Source organism: Barbus barbus (genome assembly GCF_936440315.1).
Source record: "Barbus barbus genome assembly, chromosome: 30".
Lineage (NCBI taxonomy): Eukaryota > Metazoa > Chordata > Actinopteri > Cypriniformes > Cyprinidae > Barbus > Barbus barbus.
The window spans coordinates 24,360,367-24,386,641 of NC_136758.1; the positions used below are offsets into that span (position 1 = coordinate 24,360,367).

Consider the following 26,275-nt stretch of genomic DNA (forward strand, 5'->3'; position numbering starts at 1 on the left):
TCTTCTCTTTTTATTACCATGGAGAAGACCATATCTTCTTTTTTAGACAAATACAAAACAAGATATGCATTTGCTGAATGGGGAAAAAAACTGCAGGTTTTTACGGAAAATTATTTTGTAAACAAAATTAATACAGGAAGAGACCAATCACAATTTATTATGCAAATACAGTTAGTGTAATATTTGAGCCAGTGGAACTAAACTAAACTATTTTCTAAACTGAATCTTAAATAAAAAATAATTACATTAAATAATATTTATTTATTTATTTGCTATGATTATTTTATAATAAACTGATAATACGATGACTTAGAAGCTTACTCTCCATCCACGTCAGCCAATCCCCCCCTGCAAATTAATGCATATATGTCATTTTTCATGACGTTGGTTCAACTTTGCTTTTTGATCGGGAATAACGAAATTACTCCACAAAATATAAAATAAAAAATAACTACTTCTCCCTTAATAATAGACATAATAAGTGATTTTATTGTTTTCACTGATATGCAACTTATATGTTAACATCTCAAAAAATGTGTTTTAGGGTTTCATGAACCTTTAAAGACTTCATTTATTAAAGTTTGAATGGTGTGTGTTAAGTGGATTGGGTAATTTCACAGTAGGCATTTTTTTTCTCAAATGTTTGCTGTATTTTATATTCTTTTCATCTAGTGTTCTTATCAAGAGTGTTTTTTGGAGCCCAGGATGGAGGGTTGCTTCAAAGCTTCAAAGCAGATGTCCCAGGCAACATCAACTGCTTCCGTGGAGGAAACAGCCTGTTGTTGTGTGGTGGGGCAATTAAAAAAAAATGAGTTGGTCAGTAGGGGGGCAGAGGCCTGTTCTCAGGTTAAAAGCAGAACGAATGGCCCTCTCCACATGTGTAAAACCAGTGACCGCATGAGAGATCACAGCGGTGTATGACAACAAGGGTAAAGTGGAGTTCATGCTGACTATCACTGCTAATGAGAGATACTTTACATATGGTTTACCACTACTGTTTACAAATGAGTTTGAGCACATGTGTTCATAAACCCTGTAGGCTTTTACAGTGTTACAGTTTTCTATATATACATAGAATAATTAGGAATTTGATTTTTGTACAGGTGTTTTACCTGTATTTTGAATTTTGCACTTCATTTTGTTGTGTTGTACAGTTAACAAATGTCTGTAAAAATTAATGTTTGTTTGTTTTTAATCTTACATTCTGATGATTTAATTAATTATTAGCTTTTCAGCAACTCACAAACACACTGCAGTTCCCTAACTAACCTCCAGGAGTTCACAAACCCTGATTTATATCCTAGTAATTGTTTTGTGTTCAAGTTTAATCTAGCTGTGATTCTTTAGGAACTTTCAGTTTCATACTGACTGAGTTTCCATCATCCTTTATAAATCAGCTGAGCACAAAGGACATGCCATGGCATTTAGTCAAAAACGTCATAGTAAATAACCACATCCAGCAAGCTTCAAAAAATAAAGTGGCAATTCAATGTTTAAAAGGCCACTAAACAAAAACAAAAACAAAAAATGCTAAATGCATTCAGTTGGACACGATGAAAAAACAACATGCATTTTTTTTTTTTATTAATACTTGCATTGCAAAATTCTTCAAAGGTATCTAGTGAGTTTTCCGGTAACAGTTGAGAAAACGGTGTGCATTCTTGCAATACTTTCCTTGTGAGCACAAAATCCATACTCAGAACTGCAGCTGTAGGCTGAAACCTACACATTCAACACATCAAGCCATCCAGTCTCCAGAGATGCATTTCACAAGTCTGTCGAAATCTTTTATTCTATTTCCACACAATGGCAAAGCCACGAGTGACTAATGTGAACCAGCACTGCTGATCAAATCTCGGCTCTACCGAACCAGGCGGTATCCTCCTTCAAGGCAGTTCTGCTTTGATCATGGAGAACTTCGATCCGGCTCGGTCCAGCTAATCCCTGTGAGATCGATTGCCCATGTTCAAGGGGGAGAACCTGGTGTTTTCTCTGACTTGGTTCTGGGGTGGATTACAGGCCTTCATGCTTTGGAGGAAGTGCTGGCAGTGATTAAGGGGTACACAAGCAACCTGACTGGACTCTTGAAACACAGTTTTCAGTTTCACTAAAAAACAAACCACCCACTCCGCAAAACCTACAGTGGGTTTAAACATCTGCTGCATTTGGCACTGTGAGAGTAGTGCTTATGGGTCATGGATGCTGTTCTGCATCATAATGATGTAATTATTATCTGAGAAAGTGTTGTATTACACACACACACACAAATCTCGAAAATATTCCCCAACATCTTCAGGTTGACATTCAGCAGCAGGCGTACCAATAGAGATCTTTAATATATCAGTTGTGTCTCATAAACTGCAATAAGTTTAAGTACAGAGTAACTTTCATTTAAAATTTTGCTTGGGAAAAAAAGTTCCCTCTGGAGTTATGAAAAAAATCTCAATGTCTAACTGCGCTTAGATTTACCAAGACACCAAGCCCGCAAACAAAATATAAACTCAAACGTTTCTCATTACTCTCATTGTATGTGAATAAAAGTCTAAGTAAGACCAATCCCAGCTGGCACTTGATGTCAAAGTAACATCCAGTAAGTCTTTGAACACCAAAGGTGGGGAAAATGTGTTGCAGACCCGCCGTTTGATTGATATCAAGCTCCAGCGTTGGGTAGGCATCACATTTTGGTTGAAAATGATCGTCAAAATGTTTGCTTGTTTGGTATTTGAAATTCATAATGAGCTATGTCAAAACATAACATTGTTGTTACATCAAGCTCCAACTTAGAACAAGAGTTGAATTTTAGGCACTTAATATCCTGAACTTGAATTTGACATTGTGGATGTTAATCTCATAATTTTTAGCAGACACTGGGTTTTGATAACCACACCTTGTGACTCTATGTCAATATTTGAAGTCAATATGATGTTGCATGGATCGATTGGAAGACACTGAATCTTAAAACCAACAAAATATCAAGTCGTCATATTCAATGCCAAATTGACGTTGACATTGTCCTGACATAAAATTTTGGTCACCTGACACCAGAACCTATATTTAACCAAATATCAACATATTATAACAAAAGAAGCAAAACCCAGTTTATTCAAAGCCCTGCAAAAGCTTCAAGCTGTAATAGAGTAGCAAACCTCTGCCTCTGCATAAAAATGTAACCTATCAACATTTCATCCCCATGAAAAGAGCAGGCATTTAAGACTAACCATTTCTTGCTGTGAGACCTTCAGCTGTAAAAACCAGAAATGAATGGTTCATAAAGCACTGGACCATGTTGTTGTGAATCCAAACAGTTTCAACCTATAAACAGCTTTGACTTCCATTGACTGTCAACAATCCTCTATTGTTATAAGCAGGACACATTCTTTAAAGCCGCAATATATAATTCACAGTCATTTCCAACAAGAAGTAATCTGTGCTCCCCAAACAAGCACACCAAATCCTACAGAGACATGCATGTTCGGTTCTCCCATCGCTGAGCTGTATTCATATCTGCCCTAGTGACACCATTACACCCTGGCGCTGAGACAAAGCCTGCCACTGGACAGGAGGGAGTGCCATTTACAGTAGAACGCCGGCTGAATTGAGCCGATGTCAGCAACCCTTTCCTGTTTATTCCTATTAGTCCGTAGCGAAAAAGCGACCTCTTTATATGATAATGCCTTGCTCACCTGAGAGGCATAAAAAGAGCATTAAACGTGAAATATGTATGAAGCTCACACCCATAACGTGTTGCTGCCGTGGCAACAGTGCTCTGATTGAAATGAACATGCTTCTGTTCAGCCGGTGTAATCTAAACGAACCCTAGGGGATGTTCACAACGCAGCAAGTCCCACAGCACAAGTTCGGTGAGCTATAGGCTACTACTGTTCCAGTATTCTGCATTACATTTACAGTTGGATGTGGGATATTCCTATTTCAAATGGAAATAGAAGAATCATTTTGGGCTCCAAAAGAACCTTTCAGTGAACCGTTCTTAAAAGAACCATTTTTTTAAGGGAAAGAGGATTTTAATAATCTGAAGGATCTTTTTCCATAATAAAGAACCTTTATTTTTAAGAGTGAAGGTTCTTTATTATGGAAAAAGATCCTTCAGATTATTAAAAATATTATTTTTCCATAATAAAGAACCTTCACTCTTAAAAATAAAGGTTCTTTGAAGAACCCAAAATGGTTCTTCTATGTGTTTTTTGTGCAATGGAAAACTTGGCTGTTAAAGGTTCTTCATGGAATGTTTAAGAGTGATGCTAACATTTATTCTGCATGAATAAGATCATCAACAGATCATCATTTACCATGTTTTAAACACTTGACTCTGCAAATGTTTGCTAAACAGTTTTTAGCATCAAACAATGTAGGAACTTTGAGTTTTATTTGAGCTTTATAAGTCAATGTTCATCACTATCCTCTACTCCTCTACTCTATTGCACTTTTTTTAGAAGGATTTTTAGAAAATGTTCCTTCCAGAGTGCAATGGAACGCAGCATAGGCTACTGCAAGATCTCCAGATGGATCATATATCAGAATGAGGCTTTACCCTTCAGTTCAAGTCACAACACTGCTCACTAATCACCATGTGGGTGAAGATCCTGCAGAGAAAAGCCCAAACACTCAGTAACGTCTACTTTAAAATTGCCTCTGGCTTAAAGAGCACTCTCATGGCCACCCTGCTCTCCAGTGATCCCCTCTCCTTCCCATCAGCCCCTCCTCCTCCAGCTCATTTTAATGGGCACCTCCAGGTCACTTGCAGCTGGCAGAAGTGGCCATAAAATCTGGAGACCAACAGCAGGTCTGAAACACGAGCCACAGCCACACCAGATCAATGGTGCTCTTTAAAAACATCAAAATGCAACTTTTAGTAATAATAATTATATTAATACACACACAGAGGTTTATGATATGAACTGAGACACAGCCCATGATAAGAAGATCTAAATGTGATGTTTTGGACTACTGAGGGCCTTTTTTTTAAAAAAAAGATAAACGGTGCAATTATTGAAATGAAGAACATAATAGATGCCATATGTTTGTGTTCCTTTAATTGAAAGCATTGCAACTGTGACCACGTTAACATGTAACATCTTAACACAAGCAGAGGAGCTATATAGTATATATATATATATATATATATATATATATATATAGCAATGCATAGAAATGATAGTATGGTATCAAATACTGTACGGATACTGAATATCCATATCACATTGTTTGTGAAAGCACAGCGCCCCCTGTTTTTCTTAATGGATATTTATTGAATTAGACAAACTGTGCTTTGGTTTCCATGGGGCGCAAAAATAAATAAATAAATTAAAATAAAAAACATTGAACAAAAATATAAAAAGGTAGGGTTTATCCGTATAAACCATTTCTTTCTAGGTGTAAATCATACCGCCTTGTCTGCTTATGCACAGCCCCCGGTATTAGACGCTGAAAATGAAATGAGCACACGGCGAAACTTGATATTTACGCACACATGCATCCAATTACGCACTGCATATTTACCTATATATACTTTGTGCTCATGATTTGAGCTCTTGTGTAAATCAACACCAAGTTCTGGTGCAGTAGCCTACTACCAGGTGCTCCAAGCCAAAACCGAAAAACTAATCATAAGGGATAATTAATCATAAATGCGCTTCTCTGAGCGCTCATGCTCGCCACCAAAGCCACATCATGGTATGACGTGTTTCTTTACACAATCTGTTTCACTTTACACTCTTCTTAAACCAAAGGAAAAAGCTGTTAGTCAGCAATTAATTTCGCCCCCTTTGGCTAGTTTGAAAATGACCTCAGACTCCTGGGAGCGCACTGGAATAATAGCGATAGTGGATCTGCAACATGCTGCAGTGCCTTAATTGGGTTCAGCACTCCGCCCCTCATGTGCAACACTTCTGTTTTTTCAAATAGTTTAATGCAAAATTGCAATTTTTTATTCCTCTTTATCTATTTTATTCTTTATTTTGTAAGCTGCGATATGTTTTGCTATAGCAAAACATGTATGTGTATGTGACAATGTGTATGTGACATATAAAAACTCTTGAAATCTTGAATAGCGAGAACTGAGAACAACCATACTATGATAAATCGATAAATAGCAGTGCACGAAAAAATCTAATTTAATTCTTGTTTGAAATCTTCACGTTGTGCATTTATTGGTTAGCTACTCCAAGATTTCTTGTCCAAAATTACGCACTGCAACACTGGAGCTCATATATCACACTTCAGCATGGATATCCGATGTCATTTGTATCTTCATGACGCATTAGCTACCATATCAAAAAACTGATTTCAGAATATACTTATGCGACTTAGTATCTATCAGCCTACCTTGCTAGAGTAGGGTCCGGGAATGAGTTTTAATGCCTGCCTCTTCAGCTCCACCAGCCGAGCGTTGCAGTTCTCGCACCAGATGCCCCGATCAGAACCAGGTGAGCTCCCGCTACCTGAGGCAGGAGAACCAGTGCCGAACCCTGGAGATCCGCCTAGGGAACCGGGCGAACCGGTGCTGATTCCAGGAGATATCGTAACAGGTGAGCCGGAGAAAGAGCCCGGGGATGATATTCCTGATCCGGGGGAAGGGGTTCCAGAGGACCCAGGCATGGAGCCCGCACCTTCAGGGACCGGGCGACTGGCGCTACGGGACTCCTCATAAGCTTTTCGGTACCAGGTTTCAGGAGAGAACGATGCTGACTTCGTAGGGGATGAATCGGTCATCTGCAAGAAATGATAGTTGAGGACGAAAAGCAGTGATTGAAACATTAATGTCTGGGTTACAGATATGGTAAATGTGAAAAAAGTGTGCAAAGTGGTTTATTAAATTGCATACTGAGTTTAATATTGAAATAGATTGTCGCTTTTCCTCACTTAAAGATATTTTATTGCCCTGAATATGCGCATACCTTTACATAAAATAGCTCTAATAAATATCAGTTTAATAAACTTACCCCATATTTTCTACTCCTGGTCCCAGATCTGTCTTTATTCCCTGTTAGAGAGGTCATGATAAAGCCTGATACAGAGGGACTGTTGAAATAACTGTGCTCCCTGTTACATCCACAGCCAAAAGATCCAAAAATCAATCTCTGGTCAGTTCAGTAGCCCTTCTGAAGTCCAGTTTCAGCGACTAGTACCATGCAGAAATCTATCCATCTTCCACAGTGGAATATGAATAACAGATGGTCCAATCTGAAATGTCCAGCAGTGGATTATCCCGTTCTTTCTTATGCTCTGTGATATGCTGAATCCATGTGCAGTGCTTTAGATTTCACAGCATCCCAGCACAGGCGCATTTTCCCATGCATATGGACTTGTGTGAAGCGCAGGCTGACAGTAGAGGACTGATCTCTGCGCTGCTCTCACTCCAGAGGAGCGCACACATCTGTCTCTGGGTAGACTGGCCACGCCTCCTCCGCGCCTCTCAGCGAATAGCACGTCCGAGATCTACTGACTGACATGTGGGAGTGTACCACATGCTAAACTAAACTACGACGACCGACTTGAGCGCAAGCTCTCATTATAAATTAGTCAATTTCGATATTATTATCGAATAACTTTAGGAAATTCTATCAGTGTTGTTCTGTAAAAAGTTCAAAGATGGTAATATCAACTATATATTTATGTACGTATTTATTTTTATTTATATGTGCAAATATATAATAAATAATACCGACAACATTAATCTAACTTATGTGGTTACTGAAAAAAAGTTGTTTTAAAACGCATATAAACTATATAAATGTAAAAATGCACTTTTGATTACAACCACCACACCCTATAATTCGCACCCTGCAATGATTCGAGAGTTTTATAGTTAAAACGCAAATTAAATCAATACACTGTTTTGGAGCATAATAATAGCAATATTAAACAATATTATTGTAAAATGTATTTAAAATTGTATAATATTTTTTTTTTTGTATTAAAATATATTATAAAGTGTGCCAGGTTAAATGCTCAAAAATCTTCAATTGCTTACAAACATGTCTGCAAACATGCCATTTGAATCAAGTAGCCTATATACTAATTATGAAACCAACAACAAACATTAGAAAGTCATTTTGCAATAGAGGCTATGGCAATATTTCTTAACTGACCGAATGTTGTTTTGAATTGGAATGAAAACAAATAGCCAGCATTGTTTGGGTTGTATTGTTAGTTCAGCAGGAATTTGAAGGGACATTTTATAAGTATGGGTAAGCAGCGCCACCTACTGCTCACACATCTAAAATAAACACTCCCCAACTACAACCCACTGCTTCACGAGAGACTCTTGCAATAAGAAATAAGCAAACGACCATCAGCTTTTAACCAAATGAAACAGTAATGTTTTATCAGTTATATTTAAGACAAGATACACAGACATATATAACCTTAGCATAAACAAACAGGAAACTGTCATAAACCTAAACACTTAGTATTGCCCAGAATAGTTGTTAATATATCCCTTTTGGACCACTGAATCTTCATCTTTACTTTAAGATACATAAAAAAAGTTTACACAAACAGGAAATGCTGATTATGGTTATTGCAGCCTTTTCTAGTTTTTACAATATTGTGCACAATACTTCATGCACTTTGGGTTTCTAAGGTTACAGTTAAAATACAGTATATTTAGTTTTTACACTATTCTCTAAGAGTTATGCATATCGTTGTTGTGTAAGGTATGTAGATAAAGTAAACTCAGAAAACAAATGTTCAACTATAATGTAAAATGAGTGATTTTCTGATCACTATTTTTTAGATTATAATCTAAAAAATATTAGATTATAATTTGCCATGCCACCAGTATGCAACTTTTATGATTGCATTCTCTAAAGGCCTTCATAAGTAATGTGCTTCAGTTCAGGCAGTTCTGTTCCCGTTCTCTCCCCCACACAGACGTACTCATGGGGCACAGGTTAATTAGGAAAAAAATGAGCTGCAGGAATATACCACCCCTTCACAAAACCTGCAGTATCAGAGTTTGCTAATGAAACTGACAGAAGAAAGACACCACACACTGACTTTATAATGAGGCTCTCAGATACACAACTGGCCTTAGAAAACCTGCCTAATTAATAGTGAGAATGATTAATCAGTGTATGAAACACCTTGCACACATTCTCCACTTTAAAGGCTATTTGAATAATTATGAATAGGGTAAAATATCATACTGTGTAATTTTGCAAACTATTTATTAAGCAAAGAGTATTAGGGCATTATGGACACCAGTAATGATATCTACCATAGGTAAAAAGTCCAAATAAATTGTGCAGTATATCATTTATTATGGATGATTTTTGATCCTAACGCTATAAAAATACTTATTTGTTCGATCATATCATGCCGTCAGCCATCATCGAGTTTCATCAAAAGTCATCATGCTCACAAAGTCCTTGTAGAGAATGACATTTTTATCAGGATCAACAGCTGCAGACAGCATTTCATCCATCTCTTCCCGTGTAAAGGGCTCTCCTTCAAAAGAAAGGAAGAAAAATTAAAAACTTCTGAATTACTGAACGTTTGTGGATTCCTTGTATTGTTAAATCGTCTGACAAATGAGCATTGCACACTGATTTCAAAATATTAGAAGCTTAAACTAAAATGCAAACCACTATTTCCAATAGTTACACATGAACATACTGTACCTTCTTGTGTTAAATATTTGGTCAGTTCCTCTGGTTCCAAGTGTCCTTTTTTCTGTTGATCTAACACCTTTAAAAAGAGATAACAGCACCATTACATTAATTCATTCCATTGGTCTGAGATCTTCATCTTTATATCCAATTTAACGTTTTTGAAGTCTTTTCTTCTCTGTAGTGCATTCAAGGTAAATTCAAACAACAAAACAAGAATAGCAAAAATATTTAGTTGTCAGAGCATTAGGCACCTCAAAGGCCTGAAGGAGCTGGTCTTCTGTAATAGGACGGAACCTGCAATAAAAAAGAAAGCAGAGCTAAAATTGTCACCAATGGACTTTTCAATCAAAAATGTATAATGTGGTTCATCTAGGTTTCACAGCTGAAAAAACTTTATTTAAGGATTTTTAGCATATTGTTTGGGCATGTCTGATCTTGTCCTGTGCATGTTTTTGGATGTACAATTGGAAAAGTCTTAATAGTTGTAAATTGTTTGTTAAATGTGCACACTGACCAGGTGCTCAATGACCAGTATTATTTTATAATTATTTTTATATAACTTTAAAGCATTTCTAATATTTTCAATTTTCAACTTTTATTTTTCAGGTTTTTTATTTAAAATTGAGTTTGTTTTAGTATTTTTAATGTGCATTTGCCTATTTTTTAATAATATTTAAAAGCATTTTTATTTAACTTTAATGTATTTTTATGTTAGTAATTTTAGTACTTTAACTTATTTATTTTATTTAGTTGTCAAGGCACGTTTTTTCTTTCAAAGCTTTTTAAAGTTCACTTTTTTTTATCTAATGTTTACTTTATTTTAGTTTCAGCTTTATTTCTATTAACAAAATGATTTTTAGCAGTTTTCGTTTCAATGAACAATAACAACTCAATCAGTTGACACGCATGCGCTGATTTGTGACTGCGTGTTTTGAGTTTGAGCTCCATCAAGTTGATTCTTTATCGTCTATTTTCTATCTTAAAAACAATTTTATACACTATCATTTTCGTTTCTATAACGTGTGAATATATCCCCTATAGCATTCTAAAACAAAACCAATCAGAGCGCCTTGTTATCACTAGTTTTATTTTGATTTCTCGAGTCTGCTATTAGCTTATAGCTCGTTAGCATCAGCAGCGTGGCTGCCGCTAATCTCGCTTAGATTGCTAATACTCTATTCACACACATTACCATTGTTTCACTGTTACTTGCTTAAATGGCGGATTTGTGTCTACCTTTGAGTGCAGGTGAGGACACATTAGAGCTGCATTCGGTGCAGCTGGAGCTAGAGGCCATGGAGAAGCAGATCCGCGACCTGGTGGAGAAGCAGGCCCAGCTGAGAGAGCGGAGAGAGCGCTGGAAACATCCCGGGCTGACGCTCACAAGTCCGGGGTAAGTATACAGCACGCTGCTAACACTCCCAACACCTCTACTCCGTGTGTTTCTCTGCACAGACCCTGTGCACCCAGGACGCGATCTTCCCAGATGTCCTTCACTCCGGCGCCGGGACGCCACGGACCCTGGGTGCACCAGCAGCGGAAGACGCAAGCCAGGCCCCGGGCGACGACCTCTCCCCCTCCGGTCTATCGGTGCTGTCGTGCTGCACGCGGGGGTTAACGACACCAAGCTGCGGCAGAAGGAGACACTGAAGAGGGACTTCAGGAGCCTGATCGAGACGGTACGCAGCACATCGCCCGCGACGATGATCAGATTTGATCCAAGACCAGATGAAACTTCTCAACTATCTAAGCTAATAGATTGTGTAAAAAATGTAAAAGATTGGATGACCAATAATTTCCTCCTATTAAATTCAGGTAAGACAGAGATATTACTTATTGGACCAAAAAACGGTACACAGAATCTCTTGGACTACAATTTGCAACTAGACGGATGCATTGTTACGTCCTCTAAAGTCAAAAATCTGGGTGTTATATTAGACAGCAACTTGTCCTTTGAAAATCATATTTCCCATGTTACAAAAACAGCATTCCTCCATCTTAGAAACATTGCCAAGCTTCGAAATATGCTACCTGTTTCTGATGCAGAAAATCATGCATTCATGACCTCTAGACTGGACTATTGTAATGCACTGCTAGCTGGTTGTCCTGCATCTTCAATAAACAAGCTACAGATAGTCCAAAATACAGCAGCTAGAGTTCTTACCAGGTCAAGAAAATATGATCATATTACCCCAATTTTACAGTCTCTGCATTGGCTACCTATTCAGTTCCATATCATTTACAAAATAATATTACTTGCCTATAAGGCCCTAAATGGTTTAGCTCCTGCGTACCTAACTTGTCTTCTACCACGCTACAATCCAACCCGCTCTCTAAGGTCGCAAAACTCTGGACTTTTGGTAGTACCTAGGATAGCAAAGTCCACTAAAGGAGGTAGACCTTTTCACATTTGGCTCCCAAACTCTGGAATAGCCTTCCTGATAACGTCCGGGGTTCAGACACACTCTCTCTGTTTAAATCTAGATTAAAGACACATCTCTTTAGCCAAGCATTCACATAATGCATCTTATAATCTTGTACTGCAGTTATATCTGATCAAATGTACATTATTATTATTCTTTAGCTTGGGTTGAACAAATAATTTTTGCTTAGATGGAACAGCAGCTATGCTAATTATGTCTCTACTGGTTTCTCTGTTTCTGTCACGGGATTAACATCCCATGATAACTAGGAATGACAAGCTTCAGTCTGGATCCAACCCTTAAATGATCTGAGATGACCGAACACCTGAGAAAGATGATGCCAACCCCTCAGAGGACCTCCAGAGGATGCCAAAGCTCAGACAACATACAGAATTACCAAATTTTGCCATAAGTTAATAACATTAAGGTTCTGCAATATATAAATATATTGTGGAAACTTAATTTCCTGTAGAGCAGCTTTGCAACGATTTGTATTGTAAAAAGCGCTATACACATAAACTTGAACTTGTTACAGTTAAAAAGGAAAACAAATGCATAAGTATATATCAGAATTTGAAAAAGGAAAGAATGTGGCCAAGTATGGTGTCCCATACTTGGAATTGTGCTCTGCATTGAATCCATCCAAGTGCACACACACAGCAGTGAGAAGTGAACAAACACACACACACACACTGTGAACTCACACCCGGAGCAGTGTGCAGCCAATGCTGTGGCCCCTGGGGAGCAGTTGGGGGTTCTGTGCCTTGCTCAAGGGTCTCACCTCAGTCGTGGTATTGAAGGTGGTGAGAGCGCTGGACATTCACTCCCCCCACCTACAATCCCTGCCGGATCTGAGACTCGAACCTGCAACCTTCGAGTTACAAGTCCGACTCTCTAACCATTAGGCCACGGTTGCCCCCCCGTGATTGTAATTTACACAGAAAACCAAAAATAATCATTTCCATTAAAAACTATTTGTTTTGGCAGGGATGTCTGATTATTTGTATTTTTGCAAGATGTATTTAGTTGTATTTAGCTCAAGATTATTATAATTTATCCAATTGATCCTAATCACTTCACTCTCAGCGACAGTCTTACAGTCTTGCGCTCCAGCAGGATCTTAGTCATAGTTGGAAGAAACTTCTCATAGCGTACAAACCCAGTGGGCTCTTCTTCTTCTAGCTGTAGAAACAGTCACATATCATACTTATCTACTCAGCCTGCAAATGAACCGACTGTAGTTCAAACCACTAACCTCAGCAATAATATCATGCAAATCAGCTTCTGATGGGAAACAGCCAAGTGAACGGATAATGGTGCCTATTTCCCTTTTACAATGAAAAATATCAGTGTTAAACTAAAGTAACCCTCATATGTAGGGCATAAACAGCTGTCAGAGAGCAAATCTGAAGATAATAAGTTACTAAAGCATGAAATAAATCAAGGATAGTGAAATCTGAAAACTGAAATTTTACCTGACATCAACAGTCTTGTTGGATTCGTGGTCACGTCAAAGGCATTACTTATCCTCTTCGAGTTTCTGTTATAATAGTTTCTGACAAAAGGAAATGATGTATTTCAGAAAATGCTACAAAACAATGCGTTTTTGGACGTCTTAGTTACTTCTTTATCCTATGTAACATTATTTAATGCACTTAATTTTCTTTTATTTCCAAGCAACCGGGAAGTCTTGTGCTGTCTGATCTAACCTTTAAGAAAAAATTAATAAATAAATAAAACGACACCTCAACAGGTATTAAATTTGACCATTTTTAAATTTGTAATATTTAATATTATACTAAACAATATATAAAATAGTTTGTTTATTATTTGCCATATCTGAACTGTATTTATTTATTAACTGCATTTTATGTACATATGCAAACTGACTGTAATTGTTTTGAAAACCAAATTTCTCTCAAATGCAGCATACATATGTTAACCTTTAAGAAAAGTTTTTGGGAAATTAAGTTCTCTGGCAATGTTGATATGTTAATGTACTACTTTTGTGGGTCACACTTTACAATAAGGGTACATGAATAATCATGTACTAATGCCTAAATTAATACTTAACTAGATAAAAAGTTTGTCAAGACAAACTTTAAGTTGGCTTGAGAAAGCGGACCAGAAAGTTTGAAAAGTTTAAGAAGTTTAAAAAGTTTTATGGTTTGCAGTCTGAAATAGTTTGAAGTTTAAAGTAGTTTTAAAAGCTTAAAGTTTGAATGCTTTAAAGGCAATACAGTCTGTCAGAAATGATGATTAGCAAGTTACTAGCATGTCGCTAGCATGTTTCTAACATGATTAGAATGTTGCTAGCAAGATTAGCAAGTGATTAGCATGTTGCTAGCATGATTAACAAGTAACTAGTATGTCGCTAGCATGTTTCTAGCATGATTAGCGTGTCGCCAGCATGATTTGCATGCTACTAGGATGTCGCTAGCATGATTAGCATGTTACTAGCATGCCGTTAGCATGTTTCTAGCATGATTAGCATGATTCTAGCATGATTAGCCCAACATCACTAACTCATTTTAACTACCCATTAACTAACATCAACTTATGGCTTGTTAAAGTTGATTTTGACATGACTTTACTTGAGAGGGCCCAATCATAATGAATTCACCGTTAACTACTTACTGACCTCAGCTCATGATTCATGCTGTGCTTTCTATCAAACACACATGTACTAACACACTGAGTATTCAGCCCGGTTAAGAGATGCTGTGTGGATCTTCAAGAAGTCAGAAAGTGGAGGAACAGGATCATCACGGCTGTGTCTGGATGGACAGTGAACTCTTTCCAGTTTGAGCATATCTTTAGGAATTGTTCTTCAAATGTTCTTGGTGGGTTTTGGGTTTTAATTTTTTATTAATCCGTGTATAAATCACAATAGGTGAGTTTAAAGGGAAAGAACATAAAACAGACAAGCTCAGTCATTAGTGTATTTAGTGTTTTTGATGAGGAGGATCAACTCATCCATTGCCACACAATAATGTTTATGACAAAGCTGAAGATGTCAAATGCTCAAATTATGATAGTATTCAATAATTTAAATTAATTTCAAAGTCAGAGTATTTCTTATTCCTTCTTAAAGAAGCTGTTTGTTTTAATTTACCCATAAATGCTAATTAATGCATTAACTATCAAACATGTAAGGCTAGTTAAGGCTGCTGTTATTCATGCATGAGTCCGTATGACTCCAGTCATAGTTAAGGATAGTTCATAATTAGTTAAGTCCTTTAATAATCATTAGTATGTGATGAATTAAGTATTAATTTAGGCATTAGCACATGATTATTCATGTACCCTTATTGTAAAGTGTTACCCTTTTACGTGATTTTGTGGCATTGAATAGAATATAATGATACTGTAATATTTAATTAGTATTTAAATTAGTCAATATTCAATTATCAATATTATCAGTATTGACATTATTATCAATATTAAAATATTATGCTACTGTTTATAACATAAAATGTAGCATATAGCCTTTAAGAAAAAAGGTTAATATTATATTGTTAATATACTTAGTTAATATATTATATAGGCTATGTATATATATATATATATATATATATATATATATATATATTAACATACAAGTATATTAACAATATAATATGAACCTTTTTTTCTTATGCTACATTTTATGTTATAAACAGTAGCATAATATTTGCTGATATTTCCTCCTATGCATAAGCTATATAGAGCTGTAGCGATGTTTACGGTATTTTGCTCATGCATCATGTGTATTACGGTAGATTATATAAGGCTCATCTGGCCCCGTTCTGCTCCATCAGTGACCGCATCGAGCGTCTCCGGACAGTCCGCTATTAACCTGCTCTTCCTGCTCATATTTCATACATTTGAGGTGTAACGTCTGAAGATAGAAAGAAAGACGAGATGAGCTCACTGAATGTGAAGAAGCTGAAAGTGAACGAGCTGAAGGACGAGCTGCAGAAAAGGAGTCTGTCAGATAAAGGGCTGAAGGCTGAGCTGATGGCGCGGCTGCAGGCCGCTCTGGATCAGGAGGCGCTGTCCACAAACGGATCTGAGGATGGAGGCGGCCTCGGGTACCTGGGCGAAGAAGATCTGGCTGGAGAGAGCATGGAGGCTGAGGAGGAGGAGGAGGATGAAGATAACGCGGAGGACGAGGAGCAGCAGGATGATGACATGGAGGAGGAGGAGGACGCCGGGGTAGAGATGGATAAATCAGATGAAGATGAAGATGTCCTGCTTAAAGAAGATGATGAGGAGATGGAGAAATTTGATGAGGATGATGTGGCTCTCGACATGGGCCCTGGCGAGGGTGAGATTACGTGATGAAGCTTGTGCAATTCATATTTTACATATTAGGGCTGCGATGTCAGAATAATACATTCTGACAGCCGAGAGTATTCTGGATTTGTATTCAGCATTCAGGAGCTGGTGCTGCTGGTGTCTCATTTGTGTTCCTTTGACTTACTACTCATGCAATTAACAGAATACTACATTAATTCATGTTATAGCCATATAATATATTTAATAATTGCAAAAGACAAAAATAAAGACAAAAAAAAATATTTATTTTAATGTATTTTTAACATTTAATTCATTTTTGTTTATTTTTCATTTTTATTTAATTGTAGCTCAAAATTTGATTTAATATTTCCATATTTATTGGCTACAAATTAAAATCTTCTTCTATATTTATGGTCAGCTATATTATTTCTAGTTTTTAGGCATGTAGATGAAAAGCTTGTGCAGATGTCATATATCAAATTAAACAAGAGCATCATGCTACATGATTTTATGTCATTCGCAGGAGATGGTGTTTGTGTCCCTTTTACTTTAATTTAATAGATTTAATTGTATAAAGTGTGTCATGCAATCAATCAGTAAACAAATAAACAAACAAATAATTGTGTAATTTTTAAAAAATTTATTTATCCCTATTTGTATTTATTTTATTTTTTATTTTTATTCATCACTAATAATATATTTGCACTATATACCTCAAATTTCAATATAATATTTACATATTTATTGCACTGTAAAAAAAAATAGTTGTTTTAACTTAAAATAATTTGTTACCCATTTCACTTAAAATGTTTAGTTTAGTCAGCTAAAATATTCCAGTTGTCCCTTAAATTAACATTGAGTAACTTAAAATTTCAAGTTAACTAAACTAAAAAATTTTAATCAGCGGGGTAACAAATTATTTTAAGTTGAAACTACTTTTTGGAATTTTTTTTACAGTGTGGCTATATGTAAGTTAGTTTATATTAAAAGAAGAAATCTATTTTTTTCTGTCATGATTTGCATAAAACATTTTCTTTTCATTTCATAAGTTACTGATTCAAATCAAACGATGTACAAATTTAAAATCCTGAAATTTTCAGGCACGGATAGGACCGTTTCCTGAGAATGACCCTTACATTGGTCTTTATTCGCTGAGCTGTAACAGGATGCTGGAGATACGAAGGACAAAAGCTCCAGATGGTACTGTGCGTAATGATCTCAGTTCATTTGTTTTACTCTTTCTGCCCTGGAGTAGCCTAGTGAGGTCCTCGTGTTAGGACATTGTTATTCTTTGTCTTCATTTAGCAGATGCTTTCTCCCCCTTGGGGTAATGTGGGGTTAGGGGTTTGAGTTTAGTATCTTTTGGACTGCCAAATGTAACCATTAACCTTTAAATTAATGTTGTCATTAAATTAATATGAATTTCTATAAGATATCTACTTCTAAAATTACGGATTTGTGAGTGATTTTTGCAGTTTGCATATTCCTGATTTTCATTTTGTAATCATTTTTGTTCTGTCAAGCACAAGGTGCACTCATAGGGAAAGAGGTGCTTGTGACTTGTGCCCCTCACCAAATGTGCCTTCAATATTTGCACACACTGTAACACCTTTCTTCAAGATGCATGCAATATGAATCTGAAAATGTGTGTTACTTAGCTCAAAATTGCACAGTTTGCAGATGTCTTGGCAACAACCTCCCGTATGTACCCATATAAGTACTACAAACTGCACTGTAAGGCATTGCTCCTTAATTTAAAACATGTGAACTCATAATTAAACACACCTTTCTTTTAAAATACTGGTCTTTGCAGTTCATGCACAACCGAAATAACTAGAAATCCTCCAGTAATTATGTGGACCATCATGTTACATCATGATGGGTCCAGCAGGGAGGTACGCCTCCTTATGATTTATTGTTTTATTTCCAAAGGGGATGCGGACAAAGACAAGAATGATGAACAGAAGAATAAGAAGGGTGTAAAGAGGCGCCGAGATGAACATGGAAGGGGCTACTTTGAATTTATTGAAGAAAGCAAATACAGCCGGTAAGAAATGTGCAGTCGGCCTCCGGTACTCCTGTGGTTCCGCTGCACCTCAAAGATTTATGACCAGTTTTGGCAGTAAGGAGCCAAATCTGACATGCTGTTCCTCATCGGTGCAAAGAAACACACATTTTTACTGACCGCTTTAAATGACTTTGAGCCTATAATAAGGGCATCTCTGTCACCTCACAACAAGTGGTATCTTTTCCTTAGGAATCATGTTTCTAGGTCAGATCTTGGGCTGTTAAAGGACAAAAATGTTTATCTGATAATGTTTGTATGGTGGATTTCCTTTAGAAATTTTGACTAAAGTGATCTGGTGTATTTTTTGTATCCTTATCATATTAATATTGTTTTATGTTTATGATGATTAATTGAATCTAAATGTGTTTTCATTTATTTATCAATGATGTGTTGTCTTTTCCCAGGTACTTTACATAATATATCATATATACCACTAATATATATATATATGGCAAAAATTTTACATTTTATGACAAAAAAATTGATTTTCAGTGAGAAAATAATAAGAATCATAATATGAATAATGTTAAATAAAGTCGCAACTTTTCAGAAAAAGTGTTTTACCTTTAAAATATTTCAAATGAAATCTTATTGGAGCTTTTTAAAATGTAATTATTTATTAACTAGTTTATAATGGATAAGATTGTACTATGTGTGTACATCCTAAATTAAGGCCACATTTTCTTAAACAAATATTAACTTCTGATTTTTATTTTAAAGTTTTTTTTTTAGAAAATAGTTCATATAAATAGGCAGAATTATTGCAAAAAGCAAACAGCACTGCTGTGCTAAATGTCTAACAGATGTTTCACACCTGTAAATTCTCTCAGTTGGAACATATTTAAAATCCAAAGGGAGCTCAGTGGGATCTTATAATGGCTCTGAACTGAATTTTGTTGAATTTCATAGTTGTTTTTTGATGGTTTCCTCAGGGCAAAGTCTCCCCAGCCTCCACTGGAGGAAGAGGACGAAGAGTTTGATGACACAACTGTGTGTTTGGACACCTGTAAGTATGATGATCCCACACAAATACTGCTCAGATACAGCTTAAATTAAATAAACACTGAATAGTGTAACATGCACAGTATGTTTATGAAAAGTGTCAATTTTATTAAAGTTATTAAAAAGAACATTTGTTCTTCTTATTTGTTCCTCTAAACTTTTGCAGATGGGATTTTCAGCCACTATAAAGCTTCAGAGATAAAGTGTCCATCTCTTATTTTCCTCAGACAACTGTGACCTGCACTTCAAGGTGTCTCGGGATCGGTATAGTGCCTCCTCACTCACCATGGAGAGCTTCGCCTACCTGTGGGCCGGGGGACGAGCATCTTACGGTGTGGCACAGGGCAAGGCTTGCTATGAAATGAAGGTAAGAGCACTGCTTTAACTTGATCTATTCTATTTATAACTGTCCTGTCATGCCCTTAGCCTTGTTTTTGCATATCTTTGCATCAGATTATCGAGAAGATCCCAGTAAAACACATTTCCAGTAAAGGAATTGAGATTCACGAAGTTCTGGTGGGTTGGTCACTGGCCAGTAGCTCTCTTCTGCTAGGTGAGGGTCTTTGATTTCTTATGGGAATCTATTGGAGTTGATCTAATAAATTCATAATGTCATTTGAGTGTTTCTTTGCCTTATACATTTAAAGGGGAAGAAGCACACTCGTATGGCTTTTCATCTAAAGCCAAGAAAACCAGTAACGGTGTGACGGAGGACTTTGGGGAGGCTTTTGATGAGAATGATGTTGTCGGTTGCTTTATTGTAAGTATCCAAGCGCATTCTCATTTCTCATCCACAATTAGCTTTAAATCTCTGTGCAATTACTAATCTTGACCACTACGTGGTGCCGTGTATTCATATTGTTCAATTCTGGGGTCATTAATATTTTATTTTATTTTTTAAGATTAGAAATTTGCATTATTTAGAAATTTGTATTATTTTAATTGACAAGGATGCATTAAATTGATCAATAAAGACATTTGTAATGTTACAAAAGATTTATATTTGAGATAAATGCTGTTCTTTTGAATTTTATATTTGCCAAAGAAGCCGGAAAAATATGTCCGTGTATCACATTTTCCACAAAAAATATTAAGCAGCACAACTGTTTTCAATATTAATATTAAAGCTGTTTCTTGAGCAGCAAATTAGCATATTAGAATGATTTCTGAAGGATCATATGATACTGAAGACTGGAGTAATGATGCTGAAAATTCAGCATTGCATCACAGGAATACATTTTATTTTTATAAAAATAGAAAACATTTATTTTAAATTCTAAAATTATTTCACAATATTACTGTTTTCACTGTATTTTTGATCAAATAAATGCAGCATTGGTGAGCATAAGCGTCTTAAAAAATAATACCAATCTCTATATACATGCAGTATATATATATATATATATATATATATATATATATATATATATATATATATATATATATATTTTGTGGTCCAGGGTCACATTTGTATAATATTTCAATGTTTCAACATTGTGAATGAAATGTGTGGTGTGTCTGTGTACTTTTGGCCACAGTGCAGTGCATCATAGTTGCTGTGTTTATTTGGCAGAACTTTGATGGTGAGGAAGTGGAAATCTCCTACTCCAAGAATGGACAGGATCTGGGAACAGCTTTCAAAGTCAGTAAGGATGAGCTGGAGGGAAAACCGCTTATCCCTCACGTCCTCTGCCACAACTGTGCGGTTGAGTTCAACTTCGGCCAGCGCGAAACCCCGTTTTTCCCCCAACCTGACGGCTTTACGCTCCTGCAGCAGATCCCTGTTTGCGATCGTATCAGAGGACCAAAGGGACCCGAGACCAAAGAAGACTGTGAGGTTGGTTTCATACCTGAAACATTCACATGATAATAAAAAAGCCTCATCTAAATGTGCTATAAATCTTCCCAGGTCATTGTCATGGTCGGACTGCCTGGATCTGGAAAAACCGAATGGGTTACAAAGCACACCCAAGCCAATCCTGGAAAATACAACATTCTTGGAACAAACACAATCATAGAGAAGATGATGGTGAGTGCTGACATAAGTGAATTTTTTTAGACCATATAAATATCATATTCAGTGTTATTTTTATGTTGAAATTCAGATTTCCAGTTTGAAGCGCCAGATGAAAGATGTCACAAAGCTCTCAGCAATATCTCAGCGTGCTCCCCTCTTCCTCGGGAAATTCATCGAGATCGCGGCACGGAAAAAACGCAACTACATACTTGACCAGGTGACTAAATATAATCTCAAGTGTATAAATACTTATCGAAATCAAAGCATACTACAATCCCTCTTTAAACTTTGCTCTTAATACATTTATTATTCAGTGCATGATCATAATACCATCTGCTGAAAATACTGACCTTTAAATATCTCCCTTTAGACTAACGTATCAGCTCCAGCCCAAAGAAGGAAAATGTGCCTGTTTGCCGGTTTCCAGCGTAAAGCAGTGGTAGTCTGTCCGACAGATGAGGAATATATACAGAGGACTCAGAAAAAGGCAGAAACAGATGGAAAAGATGTACCTGAACATGCAGTCCTAAAAATGAAGGGTAAAATCCTTAACTTCATACATACATGATCTGAGATGTGTGCAACAGTGTTACTTTATTATTATTTACATGCTATTATGGTATTTACAAAGTTTTAGTAAGTTATATTAAGTTTTTGTACCATATAAAGTATTTTATTTCAATTAGTTGCCAGGGCAAAGTTTTTTCCATTTAATATTTTATTTTATTATTTTAATATTTATTTTTATTAAAGTTTTAGATCTAGTAATTTTAGTATTTTAACTTAAAAAAATGTTCCTCAGTTGCAAAGGCAATTTTGTTTTTTTTTTATTAAATATTTTCTATTTAGTTCAAGTTTTATAAGTTTTTCATCTAATATTAATACTATACTAATAATATTATTATTAGTATTATTATTATTATATATATATATATATATATATATATATATATAATAGTGATAATTCTATATGTTATTATTGTGTTTTATTTAATTTTTATTTTCAATTTATTTTTATTTCAGTTTTACTAATTTTAGTACTTCAATTTAACTCATTTGAAATTTTCACTGCTTGCCCAGGCAAAGTTTAAATTTCATGTTTTTCATCTAATATGCTTTTCATTGTTTTGGGTTTATGTTATTATTTTGTGTAGCTTATTTTATAAATGCATTAAGAGCTTTTTTCCAGTTGTATTCCTAGAAGTGTTTTATTTTATTTTACAAAACAAGTTTAAAAGTATTAGCTATACTTTTAATTTCAGTTAATAATATAAAAACACTGGTGTGCAATTCACAAAACTCCTACAATGCCACACTGTAACACTGTAATGTTTTGCAGGAATATACACGTTGCCTGTGGAAGGTGAGTGCTTCAGTGAAGTGCTTTATGTCGAGCTGCAGAAAGAAGAAGCTACCAAACTTCTCGAACAGTACAAGGAGGAGAGCAAAAATTCCCTTCCTCCTGAGAAGAAGCCCAACCAGGGAGGGGTTCAACCAAAGAGGGGAGGCCCTCGGGGACGAGGAGGCAAAAATATGTTCAACCGTGGAGGAGGACAGGGTCAGAGGGGAGGACGAGGAGGCTTTCAAAACCGAGGCAACTTTAGGGGTGGTACGCCATTTCAAATGAGCAAAATGTTTCTTTTTATTCCCTATATACATATTTGTATAGAGGAATATGTATAAATTCAATAATACACTGTCCTTTTTTGATTGTTTGGCAGTGCCTGGACCTCGTGGTGGGTTCAGCAGACCACCGAGAGGCTTCCTTCCTCCCCCTGCCTTCCGAGGAAGCTTCAACCGGGGCAGTTTCAACCGCGGCGGTGGGATGCCTAACAGAGGTGGCGCCCCCAGGCCGGGACCTGGACGTGGCAATATGGTTAACATGGGTAACAGAGGAGGAGCCATGAACCGGGGCAACATGGGACGAGGGGGAGGGGCCAACCGGGGCAACTTCAACCAGGTGAGAGATCTGTGATGATTTAGACTAGTTTTAGTTGGAAAATAAAATGTAGTTGTTGTTGTAAATCTTCAAATATAAAAAAAACAATACAAAAATGTGACCCAAATGTGAACCAGGAATCATAAATCTGCATAATCCACAGAAATTCAGGGGTTTAGGAGGAAATAATCCAGGTTTTAAAAATGATGTTTTTCAAGTTTTTGGGTTTAGGATATTATTTTTTGTAGTTTATGTCATAAGTGCATTAAGAGCTTTTTTTTAAGCTCTATGCTTATAAATTATTTTATTATATATTATATTATTATTATTATTATTATTTTGTAAATGTGGCTTACTGCTTAATTCAGTTTCAAACTAAAAAACAACCAAATTTTTATCCAGAAATCATAAAACATTCTGTTTCCACAGAAATTCAGGGGTCGAGGAGGAAATAATCGAGGTTTTAAAAATGGCAACTTTAGCATGAACAAAGCACAAGCTTTCAACCAGAGCTGGCAACAAGGGGTACGTCCCTCAAAAACATATTTAATATCATTTATATAATAATGTATAGATATAATTTAGTTATATATGATTTCAATGACTTTTTTAAATGTAAACTTTGCGAAAACGATTAAAAATTCAATCGTGTTTCATTCTTTAATTCTCTGTATCTTTGTCTTCATCAGTTCTGGAATCAGAAACCATGGAGTCAGCAGTACCATCCTGGATATTACTGAATGATAACTGTGATGGACTGATATCACATGAAGAACATCAGCTTTAACTTCAGAAGTCAAATGTTCATTTTATCTAATGTCCTTTTGTTTTTGTAGAGATTTTAATAGGACATTCCAGATTGGGAGCTTTCAGAGCTTTACAGGTGATCTGTTACAATTTTATAAATGAATATTTTATGTATGTCTTTGACCGCAGGTTCGTGTGACAATGCGGTTCAATTCAGGAATCTCAGTATTACTTCAGGGTGGGATGTTTGTCTTTTAAAAAAATTTCAGGGTTCTGAATTTTATTTTTAATTAGACTCGTGTGAATCTTTGTGTAGCAGTAAAGCTCCGTAACATAAGAGTTGTCAAGGCACTTTGCAGTTATATGAAGAAAATCTGTCCTGCTGCAATAATATTTGATTTAATAGAACATAAAACATGTATAACTATAACATGTATAACATGAAACGTATAAACTAAGATACGGAAATTTGAAGGTCCTTGCACACTAAGTCTGAAATTTCACATGCGTTTTTCCGTATTCGTCATCCTTCCTATCAAAATGCATGCTATGGATGCGAAAATCTGAATTTTTTATGACAGACAACATTTTTGGAGGCATTGTGTAAACGTGATTGACAACGTTAGGTCGTATTTATTTTTTAGCGTGTGAAAATTTCAGACTCAGTGTGCAATGACCTTAAGTCTTGTATATAAGGTCTGGTCAGCTTTTGCAGACTGTATAGAGAAAATGAATTGAAATAACTGGTTCCAACGATAGTTATGTAATAATTGTGTGTGTGTGTGTGTGTGTTTAAATCTCTTCACTGGATTAGAATTGAACTGAATTTAGAAGTGTTGATTTAAAAGCAGTCCATGGCCTGTATAAAAATGAAGTAGGTGCTAAACAGTCTGTACCTGTAATATCTGTCCAGTGTAGAAAAGCAATGTTGTCTTGTCATGTACACCACAGTCCAGTTCTACATGCGTCTTCAGTGTGGTTTTAATATTTTTGAGGACAAGCAAAGCTTTATAAAACCATCAGATTAATCTTTTTTCTGTAGGGAGCAATTAACAGAATTTTCGATTCTTTGCCACTAAAAATAAAAGCAGAAATTATGCTTTTTATTGTTGCGGGTTTAGGATATTACTTTTTGTAGTGTATTTTATGAGTGCATTAATTTTTTTTCCAGTTGTATTTCTTATCAATTGAATGTATTATTTCATTTTCTTCGGCTTACTGCTCCTTAATGGGTTTAACTTAGGTTGAAATTCATTACATATTTTGGCCTCTATTTTTTGTGTATTTTAGTGTATGCGTGTTTAATATAACCTTAGATGTGACCCCAATTTTTGTAGGCCTGTAAAAATTTGTAGTTTGCTTCAAAATTATAGCAATTAACTATTTTGAACTACATCATCTTACTCTATACCCTGTAGTGATTATACAATTATTTTAGAATAGTCTTGTCTTTATAGTAAAGCTCTCAAATGATGCCAGGATGCAATTGTGGACTGTTAACAATAGACTGATTTTCTAATGCTTTAATGGAACAATGTGTAATTATTGTAACTGCAAACAAATGCAAACATTAACACAATTATAACATGTTCGAAGGTTTCTTTCTTTTATCCATAATTCACATAACAGAAATGCAATTGCCTAGCTATTAAATTTGACCGATAGGATGATTACTTGCCCTTCTGTTCTTCAGTGACTGAAATACGCATCTATCTCGTTTTTATTGATTTATTTTGCAGATAATCTCATGTCAGGATTGTTAAAATGTCCTCTAAGTTTATGATGCAAATGTGTTTTACCTACTGTTGGCAAAACAAATGTCAGATATTCGAAACATATTATTTTATTACTTTAAAGAATTGCTGTCTGATCTTAATCGAAGCTTGTTTTGACGTATTTATTCATGATTAAGGTGTTTGCTTGGTCAGGTAAGAAATATACAAATTATAACACTTTGTAATGTAGACCTTTTTCCCTTTTTTCTTTTTATACCTTGCAATGTTTTGTATTTCACCTTTAATCAAATAAGAAGAAAAAGATGAAATTAGTAACTTATTCCATGCATTCTCTTGGGAGTATTGTTTTTAAATGATAATAAAGTTTGAAGATAACAACTGGCTTACCTTTGCGTATCTATCTATCTATCTATCTATCTATCTATCTATC

The 26,275-nt window shown here is 35.7% G+C and overlaps 2 protein-coding genes and 1 pseudogene across 3 annotated transcripts in view; 1 reads left to right on the top strand and 2 right to left on the bottom strand.

The window, feature by feature from the left end:
* The window catches only part of LOC306849973 (kinesin-like protein KIF26B), a 42,476-nt gene extending 35,104 nt beyond the window's left edge, over window positions 1-7,372 (bottom strand). The window contains exons 1-2 of the mRNA XM_079385371.1: window positions 6,960-7,372; window positions 6,343-6,729 (exon numbers count right to left, since the gene is read on the bottom strand). Of these exons, the coding sequence (XP_079241497.1) occupies window positions 6,343-6,729; window positions 6,960-7,016 (444 nt within the window). The 5' untranslated portion in view covers window positions 7,017-7,372. The remainder of the gene's footprint in view (window positions 1-6,342; window positions 6,730-6,959) is intronic.
* A 1,977-nt stretch (window positions 7,373-9,349) lies between these two features.
* LOC306850452 (dynein regulatory complex protein 8-like) lies at window positions 9,350-14,713 on the bottom strand (annotated as a pseudogene). The gene is made up of 7 exons: window positions 14,697-14,713; window positions 13,531-13,610; window positions 13,311-13,383; window positions 13,131-13,237; window positions 9,884-9,926; window positions 9,642-9,708; window positions 9,350-9,468 (listed from the first exon to the last, which is right to left on the bottom strand). The product of its transcript is annotated as a dynein regulatory complex protein 8-like (transcript).
* A 1,245-nt stretch (window positions 14,714-15,958) lies between these two features.
* hnrnpua (heterogeneous nuclear ribonucleoprotein Ua) lies at window positions 15,959-26,218 on the top strand (the record flags this gene model as incomplete). Its single annotated transcript, XM_079385748.1, has 14 exons — window positions 15,959-16,364; window positions 18,269-18,383; window positions 19,337-19,410; window positions 19,634-19,773; window positions 19,860-19,959; window positions 20,054-20,166; window positions 20,980-21,243; window positions 21,316-21,435; window positions 21,512-21,640; window positions 21,794-21,962; window positions 22,763-23,032; window positions 23,145-23,383; window positions 23,792-23,887; window positions 24,052-26,218. 14 exons carry the CDS (start codon window positions 15,959-15,961, stop codon window positions 24,100-24,102), a joined length of 2,286 nt encoding a protein of 761 aa, XP_079241874.1. The 3' UTR covers window positions 24,103-26,218.
* Window positions 26,219-26,275: the final 57 nt, after the last annotated feature.